Raw genomic sequence first — 18,305 nt, forward strand, 5'->3', positions numbered from 1 at the left:
GCTGGCAGGAATGCAAACTGGTACGGCCACTGTGGAAAACAGTATGGAGGTTCCTCAAAAAATTAAAAATAGACCTACCCTATGACCCAGCAATAGCACTGCTAGGAATTTATCCAAGGGATACAGGAGCACTGATGCATAGGGCCACTTGTACCCCAATGTTCATAGCAGCACTCTCAACAATAGCCAAATTATGGAAAGAGCCTAAATGTCCATCAACTGATGAATGGATAAAGAAATTGTGGTTTATATACACAATGGAATATTACGTGGCAATGAGAAAAAATGAAATATGGCCTTTTGTAGCAACGTGGATGGAACTGGAGAGTGTGATGCTAAGTGAAATAAGCCATACAGAGAAAGACAGATACCATATGGTTTCACTCTTATGTGGATCCTGAGAAACTGAACAGGAACCCATGGGGGAGGGGAAGGAAAAAAAAAAAAAAAGAGGTTAGAATGGGAGAGAGCCAAAGCATAAGAGACTGTTAAAAACTGAGAACAAACTGAGGGTTGATGGGGGGTGGGAGGGAGGAGAGGGTGGGTGATGGGTATTGAGGAGGGCACCTTTTGGGATGAGCACTGGGTGTTGTATGGAAACCAATTTGTCAATAAATTTCATAAAAAAAAAAATAATAATAAAAAAAAAAAAAAAAAATTAAAAATAGTATTACCAGATGATCCAGTAGTTCCACTACTGGGTATTACCCAAAGAATACAAAAACACTAATTCAAATATATATATATGCACCCCTAGGTTTATTGCAACATTATTTGCAATAGCCAAAATACAGAAGCAACCCAAATGTTCATCAACATATGAATGAATAAAGAAAATGTGGAAGATATATATATATGTATCAAACAATCCAATTAGAAATGGGCAAAACATACATACATACACATACACACACATATATACATATATAACAGACTATTACTCAGCCATAAAAAAGAATGAGATTTTGCCATTTGCAACAACATGGATGGATATAGAGGGCATAAGGCTAAGTGAAATAAATCACAGAAAGACAAAAATATATTTTTCACTTGTGGGATTTAAGAAACAAAGAACTATTTTTTTAAAAAGACCAACAAAAAACTAGACTCTTAAATATAGAAAACAAACTGGTGGTTACCAGAGGGCATGTAGATCTCGGGGAGGGGTGAAAAAGAGTAAGATACACTTATCTTGGGGTGCCTGGGGGGCTCAGTTGGTTGACCATCTGACTTGGTTTCAGCTTAGGCATGATCTCACAGCTTATGAGTTCAAGCCCTGTGTCGGACTCTGTGCTGACAGTATGGAGCCTGCTTGGAATTCTCATTCCCTCTCTCTTTTGCCCCTTCCCCGCCCTCTCTCTCTCTCAAATGAACTTTAAAAAAAAAAAAAAAAAAAGAGTACCCTTATCTTGATGCACACTAATGTATAGAATTGTTGAATCATTATACTGTACACCTCACAGTAATATAAGCTGTACATTCATTGTACTGGAATTTTAGAAAGAAAGAAAGAAAGAAAGAAAGAAAGAAAGAAAGAAAGAAAGAAAGAAAAGATTCACTCATATGAGGACTTTAAGACACAGAACATATAAACATAAGGGAAGGGAAGCAAAAGTAATATAAAAACAGGGAGGGGGACAAAACCTAAGAGACTTTTAAATATGGAGAACAAACAGAGGGTTACTGGAGGCATTGTGGGAGGGGGGATGGGCTAAATGGGTAAGGGGCACTAAGGAATCTACTCCTGAAACCATTGTTGCAGTATATGCTAATTTGGAAGTAAATTAAAAAAAGAAGAGAAGAAAAAAGAAAAAAGGAAAAGAAGCGCCTGGCTGGCTCAGTTGGTACAGCATGTGACTCTTGATTTCAGGGTTGTAAGTTCAAGCCCTACAGTGGGTGTAGAGATTATCAAAAACAAAAAACAAAACAAAACTTAAAAAAAGAAAAAAATAGACCAAGAAAAGGAAAGAAATAGTGATAACACCAAATGATGGCAAAGATGCAAAGAGACTCCATCACTCATATACTGCCAGTAAGAATGTAAATGATAGAGTTGCTCTGAAAATCACCTTGGCAGCTTCTTATAAAACTAAACATGTCACTACCATATGATTCAGCAATTGTACTTGGGCATTTATCCCAGAGAAATGAAAACTTATGTTTACACAAAAACCTATATACAAATGTTCATAACACTTTTACTTCTAATAGACAAAAATTAGAATAAGGCCAGATGTCCTTTAACAGGTGAAGGGCTGAACAAGCTGTGGAATATACACTGTGTGGAATATTACTTAGTAATAAAAAGGAAAAAATATTGATACATTCAATAAACTGAAGGAATCTCCAGGAACTTACACAATATAAGTGAAAGAACCCAATCCCCAAAAGCTATATACTATATGATACCATTTATGTAACATTTTTAAAATAACAAAATTTTACAAACAAAAGACAGAGTAAGTAATTAGCAAAGGCTGGGGAAAGAGCTGTAAGAAAAGAAATGGATTTGATGTAAAAGGGCCAAGGGAGGGATTCTTGTGGTGTTGGAACCGTTTAGAATCTTGACCGTGGTGACACATATGTGAACCTACACCAGTGATAAAAATGTAGAGAACTTAATATACACATTATATATTCTACGTACTACACAAAATGAATACAGGTAGATCTGGAGACATCTAGAACACATATTCTTAGAAATACAGAATTTTCTTCTAGGAAAAAAAAAACATGAAAAACAAAAACTGGGTTCACGTGAACAAGATTGGAGGATTATATCAACATCAATATCCTGGTTGTAATATTTGACGTTTTCATAAAACATTACCATTGCAAAACCAGGCAAAATGCACAAGAGATCCCTCTGTATTATTACTTAAAACTACATGTGAATCTACATTTATCTCAGTAAAAAATTTCAATAATAAAAATGAGAGTGGAGCTCTATCTATATGCTCATATGAAAATATGTCCTTAATATATTAACCAAGGTATTGAACACGTATACCAGCCATTTACATTTCCAAATTTTAAAAAAAGAAAAGGTTTGTATAAAAAGAAAAGTTTAATAGAACATTAAGTACATGAGGGGTGACAGAAATAGAAACTTTTACCTTCCATTTTTAAGTCTGACTTTTTTTTGCCACAAATATTTATTACTTTTCTAACTAAAAAGAATCACAGCCAGGGTGCCTGGGTGGCTCAGTTGGTTAAGCATCTGACTTTTTTTTTTTAATGTTTTTATTAATTTTTGAGAGAGAGGAGAGAGAGTGTGAGCAGAGGGGGACGGGGGTGGGGGGGAAGAGAGAGAGAGAGAGAGAGAGAGAGAGAGAGAGAGAGGATCCAAAGCAGGCTCTGTGCTGACAGCAGAGAGAATCTGATATGGGGATTGAACTCACGAACTGTGAGATCATGACCTGAGCCAAAGTCAAATGCTTAACCGACTGAGCCACTCAGGCACCCTGTGTCCCACTCTTGATATCAGCTCAGGTCATGATCTCACAGTTCCTGAGTTTGAGCCCGGCATGGGGCTCTGCACTGACAGGGCGGAGCCTGCTTGGAACTCTGGTCTCTCCCTTTCTCTTTGCCCCTTCCCTGTTTGCTCTTTTAAAACAAATAAATAAACATTAAAAAAAAAAAAAAATCCTAGCCATTTCTTCAAAAGGCCACACTTGAAATTATTTTAAAAGTCTAAGGAACAATCATTCAATGAAAATCAAACCCACCACTGCAAAAGAGATGGGATCTCCTTTCAGTGGGTTCTTGTGAAAACTAGGGGGTAGAGATGTAACATTTACATCCGTGACAATGACAAAAGACAACCAGCAAAACAACATAATAAAGTTATACCACTTAACAGCTGGGAGTACACAAAGATCCTGATCCCACTACACAAAGTAAATTCTCGTGATTACCAAGAAAAAATGGATAAAATTCTATTAAACAGAAATAGAAACTGTCAACAGTAGTTTATGTCTTTAACTTACCAAGTAAGGCAGAAGAGTTCAGAAGAATAAAGAAAAAAAAGCAAAAACGCAAAGACAGGCTTCTGGAAATTCACGACTAACTCTCCCAAAAGGTGTTTGGTTCTTGCATATAATATACATTGCTTACTGAGCACCTACTTCAGAACTAGCATCTAGTATCTTGTTGCACTCTCAAACAAACCTGTAGGTAAGGTACTAGCCCCAATTTAGAGATGAGGAACTGGGCCTCAGAGATTAAAGGGACTTCTCCAACTAAACAGGAAGAACAGTACACACTCAGACACACTCAGAGATCTGTTCAATTTAAGACCACCATTATGATTCGGGGTACCTGGGTAGCTCAGTAAGTTAAGTGTCCAACTCTTGATTTCGGTTCAGGTCATGATCTCGTGGTTTGAGATTGAACACCACGTCAGGCTCTGTGCTGACAGTGTGAAGTCTGCTTGGGATTCTCTCTCTCTCTCTCTCTCTCTCTCTGCACCCCCTCCCACTCACGTGCTCTCACTCTCTCTCAAAATAAACTCAAAAAAATAATAATAAGACCACTATGATTTAATATTCACAATTAAAAGACTGAAAAGTGAAGGGGCACCAGGCTGGCTCAGTCGGTGAAGCATCCAACTCTTGATCCCAGGGTCATGAGTTCAAGCCCCAAGTTGGGTGTGGAGCCCACTTAAAAAAAAAAAATTTACCTTGTTAAAAGATTGAAGGTGAGAATGTGGAGAAAAATATTAGGATATTAGGAAACTCAAGTTCAAAGACCTTAGAAATTGAGTGCATGAGGAGATAAAGTCAAAAAAATTCTGAGGTTTTAAAATTTGGTACACCGAGGAGAAGAGCTGACAGTCCATTCATCACCTTCCTATCTAAAACTTACTTCCTGGGGTACCTAGGCGGCTAAGTCAGTTAAGCCTCTGACTTCGGCTCAGGTCACGATCTCACCTCTTGTGGGTTCAAGCTCCACAATGAGCTCTGTGCTGACAGCTCAGAGCCTAGAGCCTCCTTTGGATTCTGTTGTCTCCCTCTCTCTCTGCCCCTCCCTGCCTCTCAAAAACAGATGAACACTAAAAAAAATTTTTTTAGGGGCGCCTGGGTGGCGCAGTCGGTTAAGCGGCTGACTTCAGCCAGGTCACGCTCTCGCGGTCCGTGAGTTCAAGCCCCGCGTCAGGCTCTGGGCTGATGGCTCAGAGCCTGGAGCCTGTTTCCGATTCTGTGTCTCCCTCTCTCTCTGCCCCTCCCCCGTTCATGCTCTGTCTCTCTCTCTCTCCCAAAAATAAATAAACGTTGAAAAAAAAAAATTTTTTTTTAAATTTTTTTTAGTAAGTAAAATAAAATCTACTTCCCTCCCCAAGTTGTACTGCTATAATAGCACCATCCACCCTTTCCTTTGGTAACTATATAAAGGACTACTACAAAAAAGGCATCATGCTACATACTATTAATATGCAACGATGAATCAGACCAAGAGGATAAAGACATGAGCCAGGGGAGGGTGTGAAGTAAAGCAAATCTAATCTATTAGTAAATAGTTCAGTCTGACTGAACCGAGAACACCTTGGATATAGCATATATGAGATCTGAGAAAGTCAAGAAAGGGTCCTATCAAAGAGGTACTAAATATGGGCTTTGTTTGTTAGGTAAATAGGGAAAGAAGTGAGGCACTGAAGGTAAAGCTTTAACCAGAGACCTAGAATTTCTCATTTTGGAAGTCAGAAGTAATTTTGGATAAGACAGACTGGAAAGAAAAACTATATGAAGAGTGATAAAGACCTCATAGTAGAATGGGAATTAAGAAATGAAAAAAAGACTGGAGAATCTGTGTAATTTAGAAATCGCATAATGGAGTGCCTGGCTGGCTCAGTCGGAAGAGCAGCATGTGACTCTTAATCTCAGGGTCATGAGTTTGAGTCCCACGCTGGGTGGAGATTACTTAAATAAAAATTTTAAAAATAAAAATAAAAATAAAAACTTAAAAAAAAAAAGTCAACTCTTGGGGTGCCTTGGTGGCTCAGTCAGTTAAGCATCCAACTTCAGCTCAAGTAATGATCTCGCAGTCAGTGAGTTCAAGTCCCACATCAGGCTCTGTGCTGATAGCTCAGAGCCTGGAGCCTGCTTCAGATTCTGTGTTTCCCTCTCTCTGCCCCTCCTCTGGTCACGCTCTTTCTCTCTCAAAAATGCGTAAACATTAAAAAAATGTTTTTAAAAAGTCAACTCTATAGGATGGCATACAAGACCTATGTTTATACTTTACCTCCTGACAACCTCATTCTCCCAGATTCCTATCAAAAGAATTTCTTGGCACTTCTATATCCTACTCCTTCTTACTTACTGGCATGCCTCTGTTCAATTATACATAACCTTTCTGTGAAGTTCTTCAGGATTACTCCAGACATGCCACAGTACTGTATTTATAACACCTATTAAACTACTTACTATTCTGTATTGTCAATGTTTACACTGGTGTTCCTTAAATAAAGTTCCTTAAAAACACAAAGTAGGTCTTACCTTTTAATACTAGCAGTGCCTGGCACAGAGAAAGCACTCAAATGTGGTTTGATCATAAAAATGAGGGACTCCAAAGTTTCCAGCCTTGAAATGAACAGGAGGATGATGCCATCATTAACACAAAAGGAAATGCATGTTTGGCATAAAGGATAGGTTCAAAATTGAATATGATATAGGTAGAAGAGAAAGTTGGTTGGCGATTAGAATTTCTTGGTCTGAAGCTCAGAAGTCAGATCAAGACCATTTTCACACAGCAGAGTAAGAATAAAGTAAATCCATGAAAGTGGATGAGACTGCAGAGAATCAAAGAGGAAGAAAAGACAGTGAGCAAAGAAGGGCTGTTTAAAGGAGTGGTGGTCAAATACTGCAAATCTAATAGGGTAAGTATTGAAGTGTCACCTGGGACTTATAAAAGAACAGTTGCAGCAGAGTAGAGGATATAGAAGCCAATCCACAGAGCTTTAAGGAGAGGTTAAAAAAGCAGTTAACTCTTGCAAGAAATTCACCATTAAAGGGGAAAGATCATTGGAAGGGTTATAGGATACAAGAAGATGCCTTTAGAATAGGAAGGTATCATCCTGTTTTTAGGCAGAAAAAAATGAAGTAGAAAAGTAGAAAATAGACTCCAGAAGAAAAGAGGAAAGAGGAATGAGTAACACCAGGTCCTCTAGCAGGGAGGACATGAGAGCAGAACATGAGAGGTATGGAGATAGGATCTATTTTCTTTTTAGACAGGAAAGAAGAGGGCAGAGAATTGCTGCAACGATGAGGAGAGCAGAGAGAATCTGAGGAATCATTGTCTCAGGGACCACCACAAGCCATACAAAGATCATCTGCACTCATCTCTCCTTCTTTCCTCAAATCCAGACTCTGATTTTGCCTCCAAACCAGATAGCCCAAAATGGCTGCCAATTTCCCTCCTCTGAAATAATCTTTTCGATTTACCCTCTTTCTTTCTACTACTAATTCTGCCCATGTTTTTTTGTTGTTGTTGGGGTTTTTTTGGTTGTTTTTTTTTTTTAATGTTTATTTGAGAGAGAGAGACAGCCCATCAGCAGGGAAGGGGCAGAGACAGAGGGAGACACAGAATCTGAAGCAGGCTCCAGGCTCTGAGCTGTCAGCCCACAGCCCAACAGGGGGCTCGAACTCACGAACCGTGAGATCACGACCTGAGCCAAAGTCAGACGCTTAACCGAATGAGCCACCCAGGTGCCCCCAAGTCTAAGTTTTAACTACTATTGCAACAGACTCTGACATCCTAAGGTCGCCTCTATTCTCCCCCAGCCAAAGTTTTTCAAACACAGATTTCATCAGATCACTTCTCAGCTAAAATCCCTTGCTGGCTCCTAGTCCTATCACTTCAACATCAAATGCCACAGTCCAAATTTTTAGGCCCTATTACCAGACTACACTTATCCTACCCAACCAATCCTCAACAAATACTTCCTGAAAATACTATGTTCACTTAATTCTCTACATGAAAAATACCCTTCTAGGAGGTACCTGGGTGGCTCAGTCAGTTAGGCATCCAGACTCCTGATTTCAGCTCAAGTCATGATCTGTTTGTGGGTTTGAGCCCCACACTGACAGCGCAGAGCCTGCTTGAGATTCTCTCACCCCTCTCTGTGCCCCTCCCCTCCTTGTGCTCTCTCTCTCAAAATAAACAAGACGAAAACAGCCTTCTAAACCCAATCAAACCCAACCCAGCCAAAGCCAATTCAAGTTCCACTTCTTCCTTGAAGCCTTGACTACTCCAGGTTTCATTCATCTCTCCACTCAACTCTTTAACCACTTAAACATCCACAGCATAGAACTCAGTACAGGTGGGTGGTTTTTGAGTACTTTGTAAATCCCCAAGATTGTATAGGATTGTTACAACGCCAAAATATCTATTTTTAAATGGCAAAAAGAAGCCTCTATTCAAACATCTTCCTGTGGACAATATAGTGTCTATCTCCACCTAATAATGAACTACTATTACAGTGCCAGTCAATTACAAGGTAAAACTGCAAACAAATCTGGCAAAAAGATGCTGTGTTTCTTGAAATCAATGTAAATAATAAAGAAAAACCACTCTGATTACAGGTATGGAAAAGATGATCTAAGTCAACCAGTAAACAAGTGACAACTGACAACAATAATAGGACAGAAACTTCAGAAAGTGACATGATAAACATCAAAGGATTAAGATATGTTGGGGCACCTGGGTGGCTGAGCTGGTTAAGCACCCAACTCTTGGTTTTGGCTCAGGTCATGATCTCACAGTCTTTGAGTTCAAACCTGACGATGGGCTCCTCAATGACGTTGTGGAGTCTGCCTCGGATTCTGTTTCTCTCCCTCTCTCTCTCTGACCCTCTGCCAATCACGCATGCACTTTCTTTAAATAAACTTAAAAACAATGTAAGTCAATGACATAACAGAGGGAAAATAAAACAAGATCAGTAAAATAGCAGTTACCACTGAGTATGCAAGCATTTCTACAATTCTCTCTTCTTTGGTATATGCTTGAAATTTTCTATTGTGGACTTTTTTTTTCTTTTTTTTTTAAATGTTTATTTATTTTTGAGAGAGACAGACACAGAGTGTGAGCAGAGGAGGGGCAGAGAGACACAGAGACATAGAATCTGAAGCAGGCTCCAGGCTCTGAGCTGTCAGCAGAGAGCCTGATGCGGGGCTTAAACTCACAAACCACGAGATCATGACCTGAGCTAAAGTCAGATGCTTAACCGACTGAGCCACCCAGGCACCCCTATTGTGGACACTTTTAAAAGAGAACCTTGGGGCGCCTGGGTGGCGCAGTCGGTTAAGCATCCGACTTCGGCCAGGTCACGATCTCGCGGTCCGTGAGTTCGAGCCCCGCGTCGGGCTCTGGGCTGATGGCTCAGAGCCTGGAGCCTGTTTCCGATTCTGTGTCTCCCTCTTTCTCTGCCCCTCCCCTGTTCATGCTCTGTCTCTCTCTGTCCCAAAAATAAATAAACGTTGAAAAAAAAAAAAATAAAAATAAAAAAAATAAAAGAGAACCTTACTAAAACGGATTACCTCACTATTTTACAAAAATTTAACCTCATTATAATCATGAGAGAGTGAAACAAAATAAAGTATGTCACCTCCCTCTTATACAATTTCACTGGACAATTTTTTTAAAATTTTTTAATGCTTATTATTTATTTTGAGAGAGAGAAAGAAAAAGGAGGAGGAGCAGAGACGGAGAGATTTCCAAGCAGGCTCCACGCTACCAGCACAGAGCCCCACACAGGGCTTGATCCCACAAACCTTGAGATCCATGACCTGAGGCAAGATTAAAAGTCAGCCGTTCAACTGAGCCACCCAGGTGCCCCTGGACAAAATTTTTTTTACTCTATTTGATTCTTGCCTTATTATAACAAATAGTTGCCATCACAACCAAAGTTTTGATAAAGGTTTAAAAAGTTTATTTTCATATTTCTTCATTTTAATTTTTTGATATAAAATCCTAAGTAAACTCTTTTCTCCTTATTATGAAATTTTAGTTCCTACTGTAAGTGGATTCATTTTTAGTCACCTTCTTTAGATTAAAAGTACAATATGTACATCAGACTATCCTGGAGCTAGCTAGCTACATCCTAAGAATTCTGAGTATCCCTAAATTCATGAATACCACCACAATATAAATTCCCCATAAAACATCTAAGGGAAGAGTAGAAAACAAACTGCTACAAACAGCCTAGTGAGTAAACGAGGCCCAGCCAAGAGTGTCAGAGACCTTCAGAAGTCACTACAGAAAACCAAGAGTACTGAGATAGTTCTAGGATTTCAAAGGTTTTAGTTTTGTCTCTAATAATCTCAAGTGCCTTGAAGGATGACCTGTCTTTTATGACATCTTTCACTACAAAGCTATGAAGATCCAATGAGACAATACAGACCAAAGCACTTAATAAGTTGTATATTATTGCCTGTTTAAACTTAGCTCTGGGACCAACTTTCCTTCAGTATTTTATCAAGTACCTACATATTATTAAGCACTATACACTGCATACATTCACTGGCAGGAATTAGAAGGTGTCAACCCAATTAAGTATAAAAGCACCAAGTCAGGATTATTAACTATAATGACAATCATTATTCACATCACTATATTCAGATAAAATAACTGAAAAGCAGAGGATAAACTGAAGAAGCTGCTTATTTATGGCAGAGGGCAAACAGTCTGCTTATAGCTAGACATACAAAATAAGACAGTATGATTTTGAATCATGTGCCTTTCTCTAACTCTATAAAGGGAATTTACAATCCTAATAACTATATTACTCTCACCAAGAGAATCTTACTCTATCAAAGTATCACATAACAAAAAATACCAACAGCATTTGCTAATGATTTTCTAAAATTTCCAGCCCTAGGCATAGAATCTAATGCAGAGTAAGTAAGTGCTCTATACTTGCTGCAATGAATCAACTGTGCAGTAATCTGTATATATTAAGTATGTAGCCATATAGAATTATTTTTAATTACACCTTTCCCAAACTATGTTATTCAGCTAAATTTGCACTCTAACACTGACTTCACTATTTCAGATCTTCAGCTAAAAAATATCAAAGGCAAAAATCAAAGCAATACACTGCATCCACGACCTTAAACCAAAGGCCTACAACTGGTTACTCGCCTCTTCAAGCCCATAAAGTCTTTAAGCAATTTATACTTTCTGCCAGAAAAAAAAAATTTCTATTTATACACAATTTTGCTAACTCCCATTTTAGATACATAACATACTATCTATAGGCTCCAATATTTTCAATTGTTTATAATAGAGCCAATATTCCAATGACATCTCTTTGACAAGAAACAGATTTATGTGTCATTATATATATGCTTCTAGAGAAACATCTCCACTGTCAAATGCAAGATTTTATGTAAACACAAGGGCATCACTATATATGTAAAAAAATTTCCATGTGAACCCAAGAAGAGTTTGTCTAAGCTGCCAATAGGTCACCAACACAACTTATCCACCCTAAAAAATACCAAGAACAATACAGACTCAAAGTGACTACCAAAACAAATTTTTAAAATGTGCAACTGCCAACTTAAGAAACCAAGGAGTACTAAAGCATATTTAAAACATGAATCAACAAACAAAAGCAACACACCCACATTCTCTGTGACTTTAAAGAATATCAAGGCTATATGGTAAAGTGAATGTTTAATGCACTCAAAACAGTCACCACATACAATTTTTTTTCTGATTAAATTTTTATATAGATTGCAGAGGCATGGAAGTAAGGAGATCCTCCGTGGTGACACTGCAGGTGACCATAACAATACATCTGGGGAGAAACAAAATCAGAATGAAATATTTAAAGCTGAGAAAAATTTTTTAACAACCAAGAAGTTTGATTTTAAAGGTGATGAAACTGAGGCTAAGAGAACTGAGCATTCCGCTAACTATGGACAGTCCAAGAAATTCTGTATAAGATCAAATAAAAAAGAACTTTATCATTTACCACTCGTTAACAATACACAGCACTACTACATAACAACTCAAAGTAGATCTTCTTCCGTTTCTATACACTTACACATACCACAACACACAAACACTTCAAAATTAAAACCTAAGTTCAAGAGTCTACTCCGATGGTGGCAGTTACCTACAGCAATAGGATACTATACCTTCACAACAGGTAGTTCAGAAAAACTGGCCTAATTTAAATTTTGACTGATGTCCAAGAAGGTCTTCTCATCTTAGCTACTTTCAATTTGTACCCAAAATGCACTTCAATGTGAAGCAAGCATCACCCCATCAACTAAAAAAACACGCCAGGCCTTACGTAAAAAAAGAACTCCAGGAAACTAACTGGTTCACCTGCACTCATGATACCAGTATGCCAAAACATTTAAAAAATAACTAAGTAAAACTAAACAAATGTATGCTCCATCTTGAAAAATGAAATCTGAACTCAATTAAAGGCCCTTAAAAGTTTTAACTCTCAGCCAGTCCTCAACTGAGAGTTAACTGGAAAAATCTGAGGGAAAAAAAATCATACAACAGAGATAAATTTAAAAATCAGAGTAAAATCTCCCCAAAAAGCCTATCATTAGCAATAGGCACTCAGCTGTGAACTGATAAACAACCAAAAACCAATCAGTTATGTTTCCCTTTAAGTTGCCTGTATATATACACTTATGTATATATTTAAGTTGTACCAAAAACTGCTTACAAATGGCAATTCCTGTGAAGTAGATGATGATGAAGTTCCAGGTAATTCTAGCATGTTTCCTAATGTACTGGTACTGGAATCTGGATCATCCTGAAAAGATAAATTTATTGAATTTAATTGCTCTTCTATGGTAACGTTTGTATCTCCTAGTGAAAAGGGGGCTGGGAGAAGGGCTGCTTTTTCATTGCTGCCGTCCACTTCATTTCTTTGCTTATTTTTCTGTGTTTCAGTTTGAGGAGCTAATGGCAAGAATGGCGATTTGACTGCACCATTTCTACTCTCTGATGTGCTGTCTTGTTCATTTCCCATGGCCACGTCTACACCATTCTCTGATTTAGGCTCATAATTGCAGGTGGCATTGGTCTGAGTTTCCTCAAAGATCTCCTCTATACTCTCATCCTCTGTGACTGGCTGTTCTGGGTCCATTTCAGAATCTACATCTGCATCGTCCACACAAGTAAAATTCTCAAAGTGCAGAAAGCCATTCTTGATAGTCTTTGTTACTTTTACCTGGAGTTCAGGGGAGTTATTACAAGAGGGTTCCTGTTTCATAGCAAGTGCTGTTGGACCACCAGGACTCAAGGAAGTGCAAACAACTGGCGACTGAGCTCTTGAATCACTTTTTTCAGGGTCTTGAAAGGATTCTGATCCATCAGCAGACCCATTTAAATACTCTACATTGATCATGGAGGCCAAATCCTGTAGTCTCCGCAGTGGAATGTAACAAGATGGAGAATCTTGTCCATAAGCATTTTGGGATGTTCCACTGGCAGTCGATAACTGCATAGTACACCCATTAAGTGGCTCAGAAAAACTGGATTGACCATTACCGAAAGGGCTGTCCTTGTCTTCAGGGGCATCTAAATTCACTGGATTGGAAAAGGGCAGCAGACAATTTCTTCTAGGTAGTTCACAGGTCTGATCCATCCTGGGCCAGCATCAACCTGAAATCCAAAAACAGCAATTAATCTTAGTTTACAGGCCATTTGACTCTTATCTTCAAAATGGCAGCCACTTCTGAAGGCCTAGTGGCCTCAATGCCTTTCTGCTGCACTTCCATGGGCGGAAAAAGTTCCCCAGCTGACGATGGAAAAATGGCCTCGGTGAGCCTCCGCAAACTCCATCTTCCCGGAGCTGGGCAGATCTTGCCACATGCAAACAGCCCGTCCCTTTTTCCTGCACTGCAGACTGGTGGACAGTTGGGCTGAACTAACATTAAAATCCCTTTGGCAGTAGAAATTCCTAAATCTCAAACAGAAATTGTCCTCCCCATCCCCCGCTGGTGGGGGGGGGGGGGGGGGGTTGTCCAGCGGCCGGATCTCCCAAAGGGAGAGGGCTGCAGGGTTCGAAGGGGGCTCCCGGACGCTGCACAAAAAAGGTTACCCTCCTCCTTCCTGGATCGCTCCGGCGCAGCGGTCACAATAGCGCTGCACCCTGCGCCGAGCCGGCACTGAAGCCTTTGCAGCGGCCGTGCCCAGGCCGCAGGCGAGTCGGCCTAAGCGGGTGCACCCCGAACCTCGCCTTTCAGACTGCAAGACTGCTCAGTCCACGGCTGCAGGGCCCAGAGGCCACGACGCGGCAGGGGGAGAGAAACAGAGGCAGCCGGCGAAGCCGAGTCAGGGCAGCAGCAGCTGCTACAGCTTGACAAACATGGCTGCTGCCGACGCCGCCGCCGCCTGCCCGGGCCGCGCTCCTTCCCGCAGCCGCGGCAGCACCTCCTGGCCGAGCCGATCGCACTCATCAATATTAAGCAGCAAGCAAAGTTTGCTGCAGGAGGGTAGCCGGCCCCGCGCCCACCAGCTGGCTACCTGTGGCGAGGCGGAGGCCGAGGTGCGCGCGGGAGGCCGGCGGGGCACGGGCCGCGCCGGGAGGAAGTTCTCCGCGGCCGGGCCGGCTAGGCCTGAGCCCGGCTGGTAGTGATGGAGGGGGAGGGGGCCCGCGGCAACAACGCCGCGGGCCACCAACACCGCGCCGCGCCCGGCCCTCACCCGCGCCCCTCACCTCACGGCCACCACCATCTTCCCCGCCCGGCCGCCTCCTCCCTCTTCGCGCCTGCCCGCCACCCACCCAAGCGCACTAGTTACCGTGCCCCGCGCCCCCTCCCGGGCCGGCTGGGGGGAGGGGGTGACCCTCATTACACTGGGGCGCGAGCGGAGCTGAGGGGAGAGAGCGGAGCCGCTCGCTGCACCCCCCTCCCCCCCGCGTCTCTCTTCAGGGGAGAAGGCAGCGAGCGCGACCTGCCCCGGCCTATTCCGCCGCCGCCTCCTCCTCCTCCTCACACCCCCACCGCGCGCGCCCCCGCGGCGGCGCGTGCGACCCAGCGCCTCGCGCCGGCCCGCGTGCGGCTGGGGCACCGAGTGCGCGCGCACCCCTTCCCCCCACCGCGCGCGCGCTCCCTCTCCTCACTCTTCGGGGTTCAGGGCGGGTGAAGTCGGGCTCGCGAGCGCGCCGCCCAATCAGCGGAGCCGCCGCTGCCGCCCCCTCCCCTCCCCTTGCGCGCCCGCTCGCGGCCCGGGCCTACGGGCCGGCCCGGCAGCCCGGGCGGGGCCTGAGGCAGGCTCCCCAGGGGCCTCGCGCGCCTCCCCGGAGTGTCTGGGCCTGCGGGCGTCGTGGGTGGCACTCAGATCCCCTCACCTACCTCAGGGCGCTACGCTGGCCCCGGGCTGCACACGGCTCCTGAACCCTACCCGTCTCGAGCCCCATCCCCGGCGGCACCTGGCCCGGCTGAGGCCTGTCCGACCGCCCAGCCAGCCCCGTTCGGGCCCGCGTCAGTCCCAGCCTCCATCTTAGGTTACAGCCCGGCTCCCCATCCACTGGGCACCTGCCCTCAGCTCGCTCGGCTCGGCCCGAGGCCAAGGCAACCCCCCTCCTACCGCGGGGCTCACCTGGGGGCTTGGGCTGGGGTCTTCGAAGCCTCAGGCCCCGAGCAGGCGTGGCCGCAGGTGAACCCCCTGCCCAGCCGCACCCCAAACCCACACCACCACCACCACAGACCAAGCTGAGCAGGAAACAAAATGGAGGCAGCAGCTCGGGTCTGCCTCCCAGAGCCAAGCTTGTGCAGCCCCAGGGCTCCCTCCTGCCGCAGGCCCGACGCCCGCGAAGCAGGGGGCTGGCTCGTTCCGGGAAAAACAGGCAGCCGCCCTAGAGCAGAGCAGTCAGGCTGGGGACTCGGCCCTGCGGTCCCCACAGCCCCTCACCCACCACCCCTTCCCTTCCCCCTCCTCCCTATTTCTCTCCCTCCCCCTGCCCGGCCTTGCGGGGTGAGCGGCGATCGGGAGCCGGGTCGGGTCGGGTTACCCGCCCGGGCACTGCCTGCCCAGCCGTGGCCTCGGCCGGGGGATGAGGCCAGGCGACCCCCGCGCCGAGCCCACCCCCCGCACCGGAGCCGGGCAGCAGCCTGACTGCGCGCCCGCACCTCGGCCTGCCGCCGTGCGGCCCCCACCCAGTGAGGCCGTGTCCCCAGCCCGGGCACCACCGGGACGAAGCTCCCTCACCACCCCCGAGCCCAGGGGTCCTCGCTGCCTCGGGCGGGGCGAGGGGAGCGCTGGGGGGAGGGGTCCACTAATCCCTGCACCGCCTCCCGCGCCTAGTCTGGGTCTGGGCCTGGCACGGGGACTCGGGCCGCAGGCGCGGGCGGGCGTCAGTAGGTGTGTGCGCGCGGGGCAGGGGACGCGAGCTGGGGGCCCGGAGGGGCCGCGCCTCGCACCGCGGACGCTGCAGTTCTCCGCACCCAGGCAGATGGCCCTCTCGTGCCACAGCCGCCCAGCGCAGGCCGCTTGCTCCGCAGCCCTGATCCCCCGGGAGCGCGCGCCTCGCCCCTGCGAGCCGGGCTTCGGGACCCCGGCGGAACTGCGCTGGGAGGGCGGACCGCCCGGCTGGCCCAGCCAGGCCTAATGGCCTAATCGCCTAATCTTCGGCCTGGTGTGCTGTCTGCTCCCAGAGCGTCTTGGAACTCGAGGCCTGCACCCAGCGCGCGGGGCCCCGCAGCTCTGGCCTAGAGCGGCCGCGACGCGTCCAACCATCAAAGACGGCGCAAGGACAGGTCAAGGAAACCAAATCCAGCCTCACCCCGAGACTCCGGCCCCCTAAGCCCTTCCCCCAGTTCTCTCTGACTTCGTCGCCCCCTGGGCTTGAACCCCGGCAAAAAGCTCACCTCTGCAGCTAGTTGTTAACCTAAAGTGCTAAGGGCATCCTCGCTGTTGAGAGAAAACCACAACCTACCGCCATAAAAATCCCGCCTCCTCCAGAAAGCCTTCTGTGATTAGAGTTAACTCCATCTCAAAGCTGAGGGCGCCGCCCTCGAGAGCCACGTGACCATGAGTCCTCCCTGGGCTTAGTAAATGTGCATAATTATTGCCCCAGTGGAGTGTTTACCCGCAGCCCTTCTATCGGTTAGCCGTGAGCCCACTTGGGAGAAAGGCCGCTTTTGGCCTTGTCCTGCGCGGCGTCGGCACGGGAGTCCCTAAACGCCACCCTTAATCCTTCCCCACCTTTCTCCCGGAGACTGGCCCCAGTAGACTAGGAGTTCAGGATGCCCCTAATCTCCTACTCTCCAAAGCCCACAGTACAGCTCTGGAGACACACAAGTAAACAGGTCCATAGCACACCGTGTAGGTGCTGGGATGCAGCCCCTGCCAAGACACCAAGCAGGCTTTCTTAGAGGGAAGATGTCCCCTGGAACCAAAGTAATGCGCCCCCACCCCCACCCCCGCACTCCAACTATGACCCCAGGGGGCCTCTGAGGTACTCTGAAGGTTCCCAGGTACAAAGTAAGGTTGGTAGTGTTCTGTGCACTAGGACCAGCCGGAGAAAACCTGGGTCTACACCACAGGGTCCTGCCCTACAGGGACCGGCCCTTGCTCTGCTAAGGAGTCATTCCTGCCAACCCCATCTGGGCAATTCAGTGGGGAAGCTTTGACTGTTTCCTTCTTCACACCTAATAATTTGAGCTAAGCATTTCTGACTGACAATTACCCCCTGCCAATTGCCCCAATTCATCAAGGCTCCTCTCAACATTTTACTTTCCCACAGACCAACCTGAGGGCTTCAGAGCTGCCCCTGTCTGGGCTTGAGCCAGTCACTTAACAGCCCCAAGCCTCAGTTTCCTCACCTGTGGCACAATGAACAGGGGTGGCTGTGAGGTTCTTCCAAGGGAAAGGTAAGTTTTAGGAGCCTGTGCAGACTAAGCACCTGCTGAATGCTGAAATGTAATTCATTGCTTCATTCAGCAAACAATTTCTGCTTTCTGGTCAATATGCTGGGTGCTGGGAAAAACAAAGGACTAGATGCCTGCCCCAGGAATCCCCAGGCCTCAGGAAAAGACAATTAAATAAAGGTGCTGAGTATGAAGAGGTACGGGGACAATGGTTCCTCCCAGAGCTGACCTCTGGACATCACTGCAATACAGGAAACCCTCTTTACAACTTTCCAGCCCCCAAGAAAAAGCAGTAGGGGTTAAAAGGGAGACAGGCAGCTGGATGAACAGGTTACTGGAACCCCAGGGTAAAACTCTTGGACTTTCCTGCCTGTTAAGTAGAATTTGGCTGCAATGGTCTCAACTACAACAGCCCCCTCTGGGGCCTCCGCATCCACCGGGCCCTGGCCAAGTGCCTCATGT

The 18,305-nt window shown here is 45.3% G+C and overlaps 1 protein-coding gene across 9 annotated transcripts in view; it reads right to left on the minus strand.

Moving 5' to 3' along the window:
- NSD1 (nuclear receptor binding SET domain protein 1) overlaps window positions 1–15,665 on the minus strand; it is a 144,567-nt gene extending 128,902 nt beyond the window's left edge. For 2 of the 9 annotated variants that reach the window (XM_047858529.1, XM_047858494.1), the window contains exons 1-3: window positions 14,773–14,968; window positions 13,519–13,632; window positions 12,689–12,778 (exon numbers count right to left, since the gene is read on the minus strand). In XM_047858529.1, coding sequence (XP_047714485.1) covers window positions 12,689–12,778; window positions 13,519–13,548 — 120 coding nt within the window. In that variant the 5' untranslated portion in view covers window positions 13,549–13,632; window positions 14,773–14,968. Of the gene's footprint in view, window positions 1–12,688; window positions 13,633–14,496; window positions 14,709–14,772; window positions 14,969–15,094; window positions 15,119–15,573 lie in introns of those variants that run through there. The other 7 variants (XM_047858512.1, XM_047858522.1, XM_047858458.1 and 4 more) reach the window with 7 other exon arrangements.
- Between the last annotated feature and the right edge of the window lie 2,640 nt (window positions 15,666–18,305).

The sequence above is a fragment of the Prionailurus viverrinus genome, chromosome A1 (assembly GCF_022837055.1).
Source record: "Prionailurus viverrinus isolate Anna chromosome A1, UM_Priviv_1.0, whole genome shotgun sequence".
Taxonomy (NCBI): Eukaryota; Metazoa; Chordata; class Mammalia; order Carnivora; family Felidae; genus Prionailurus; species Prionailurus viverrinus.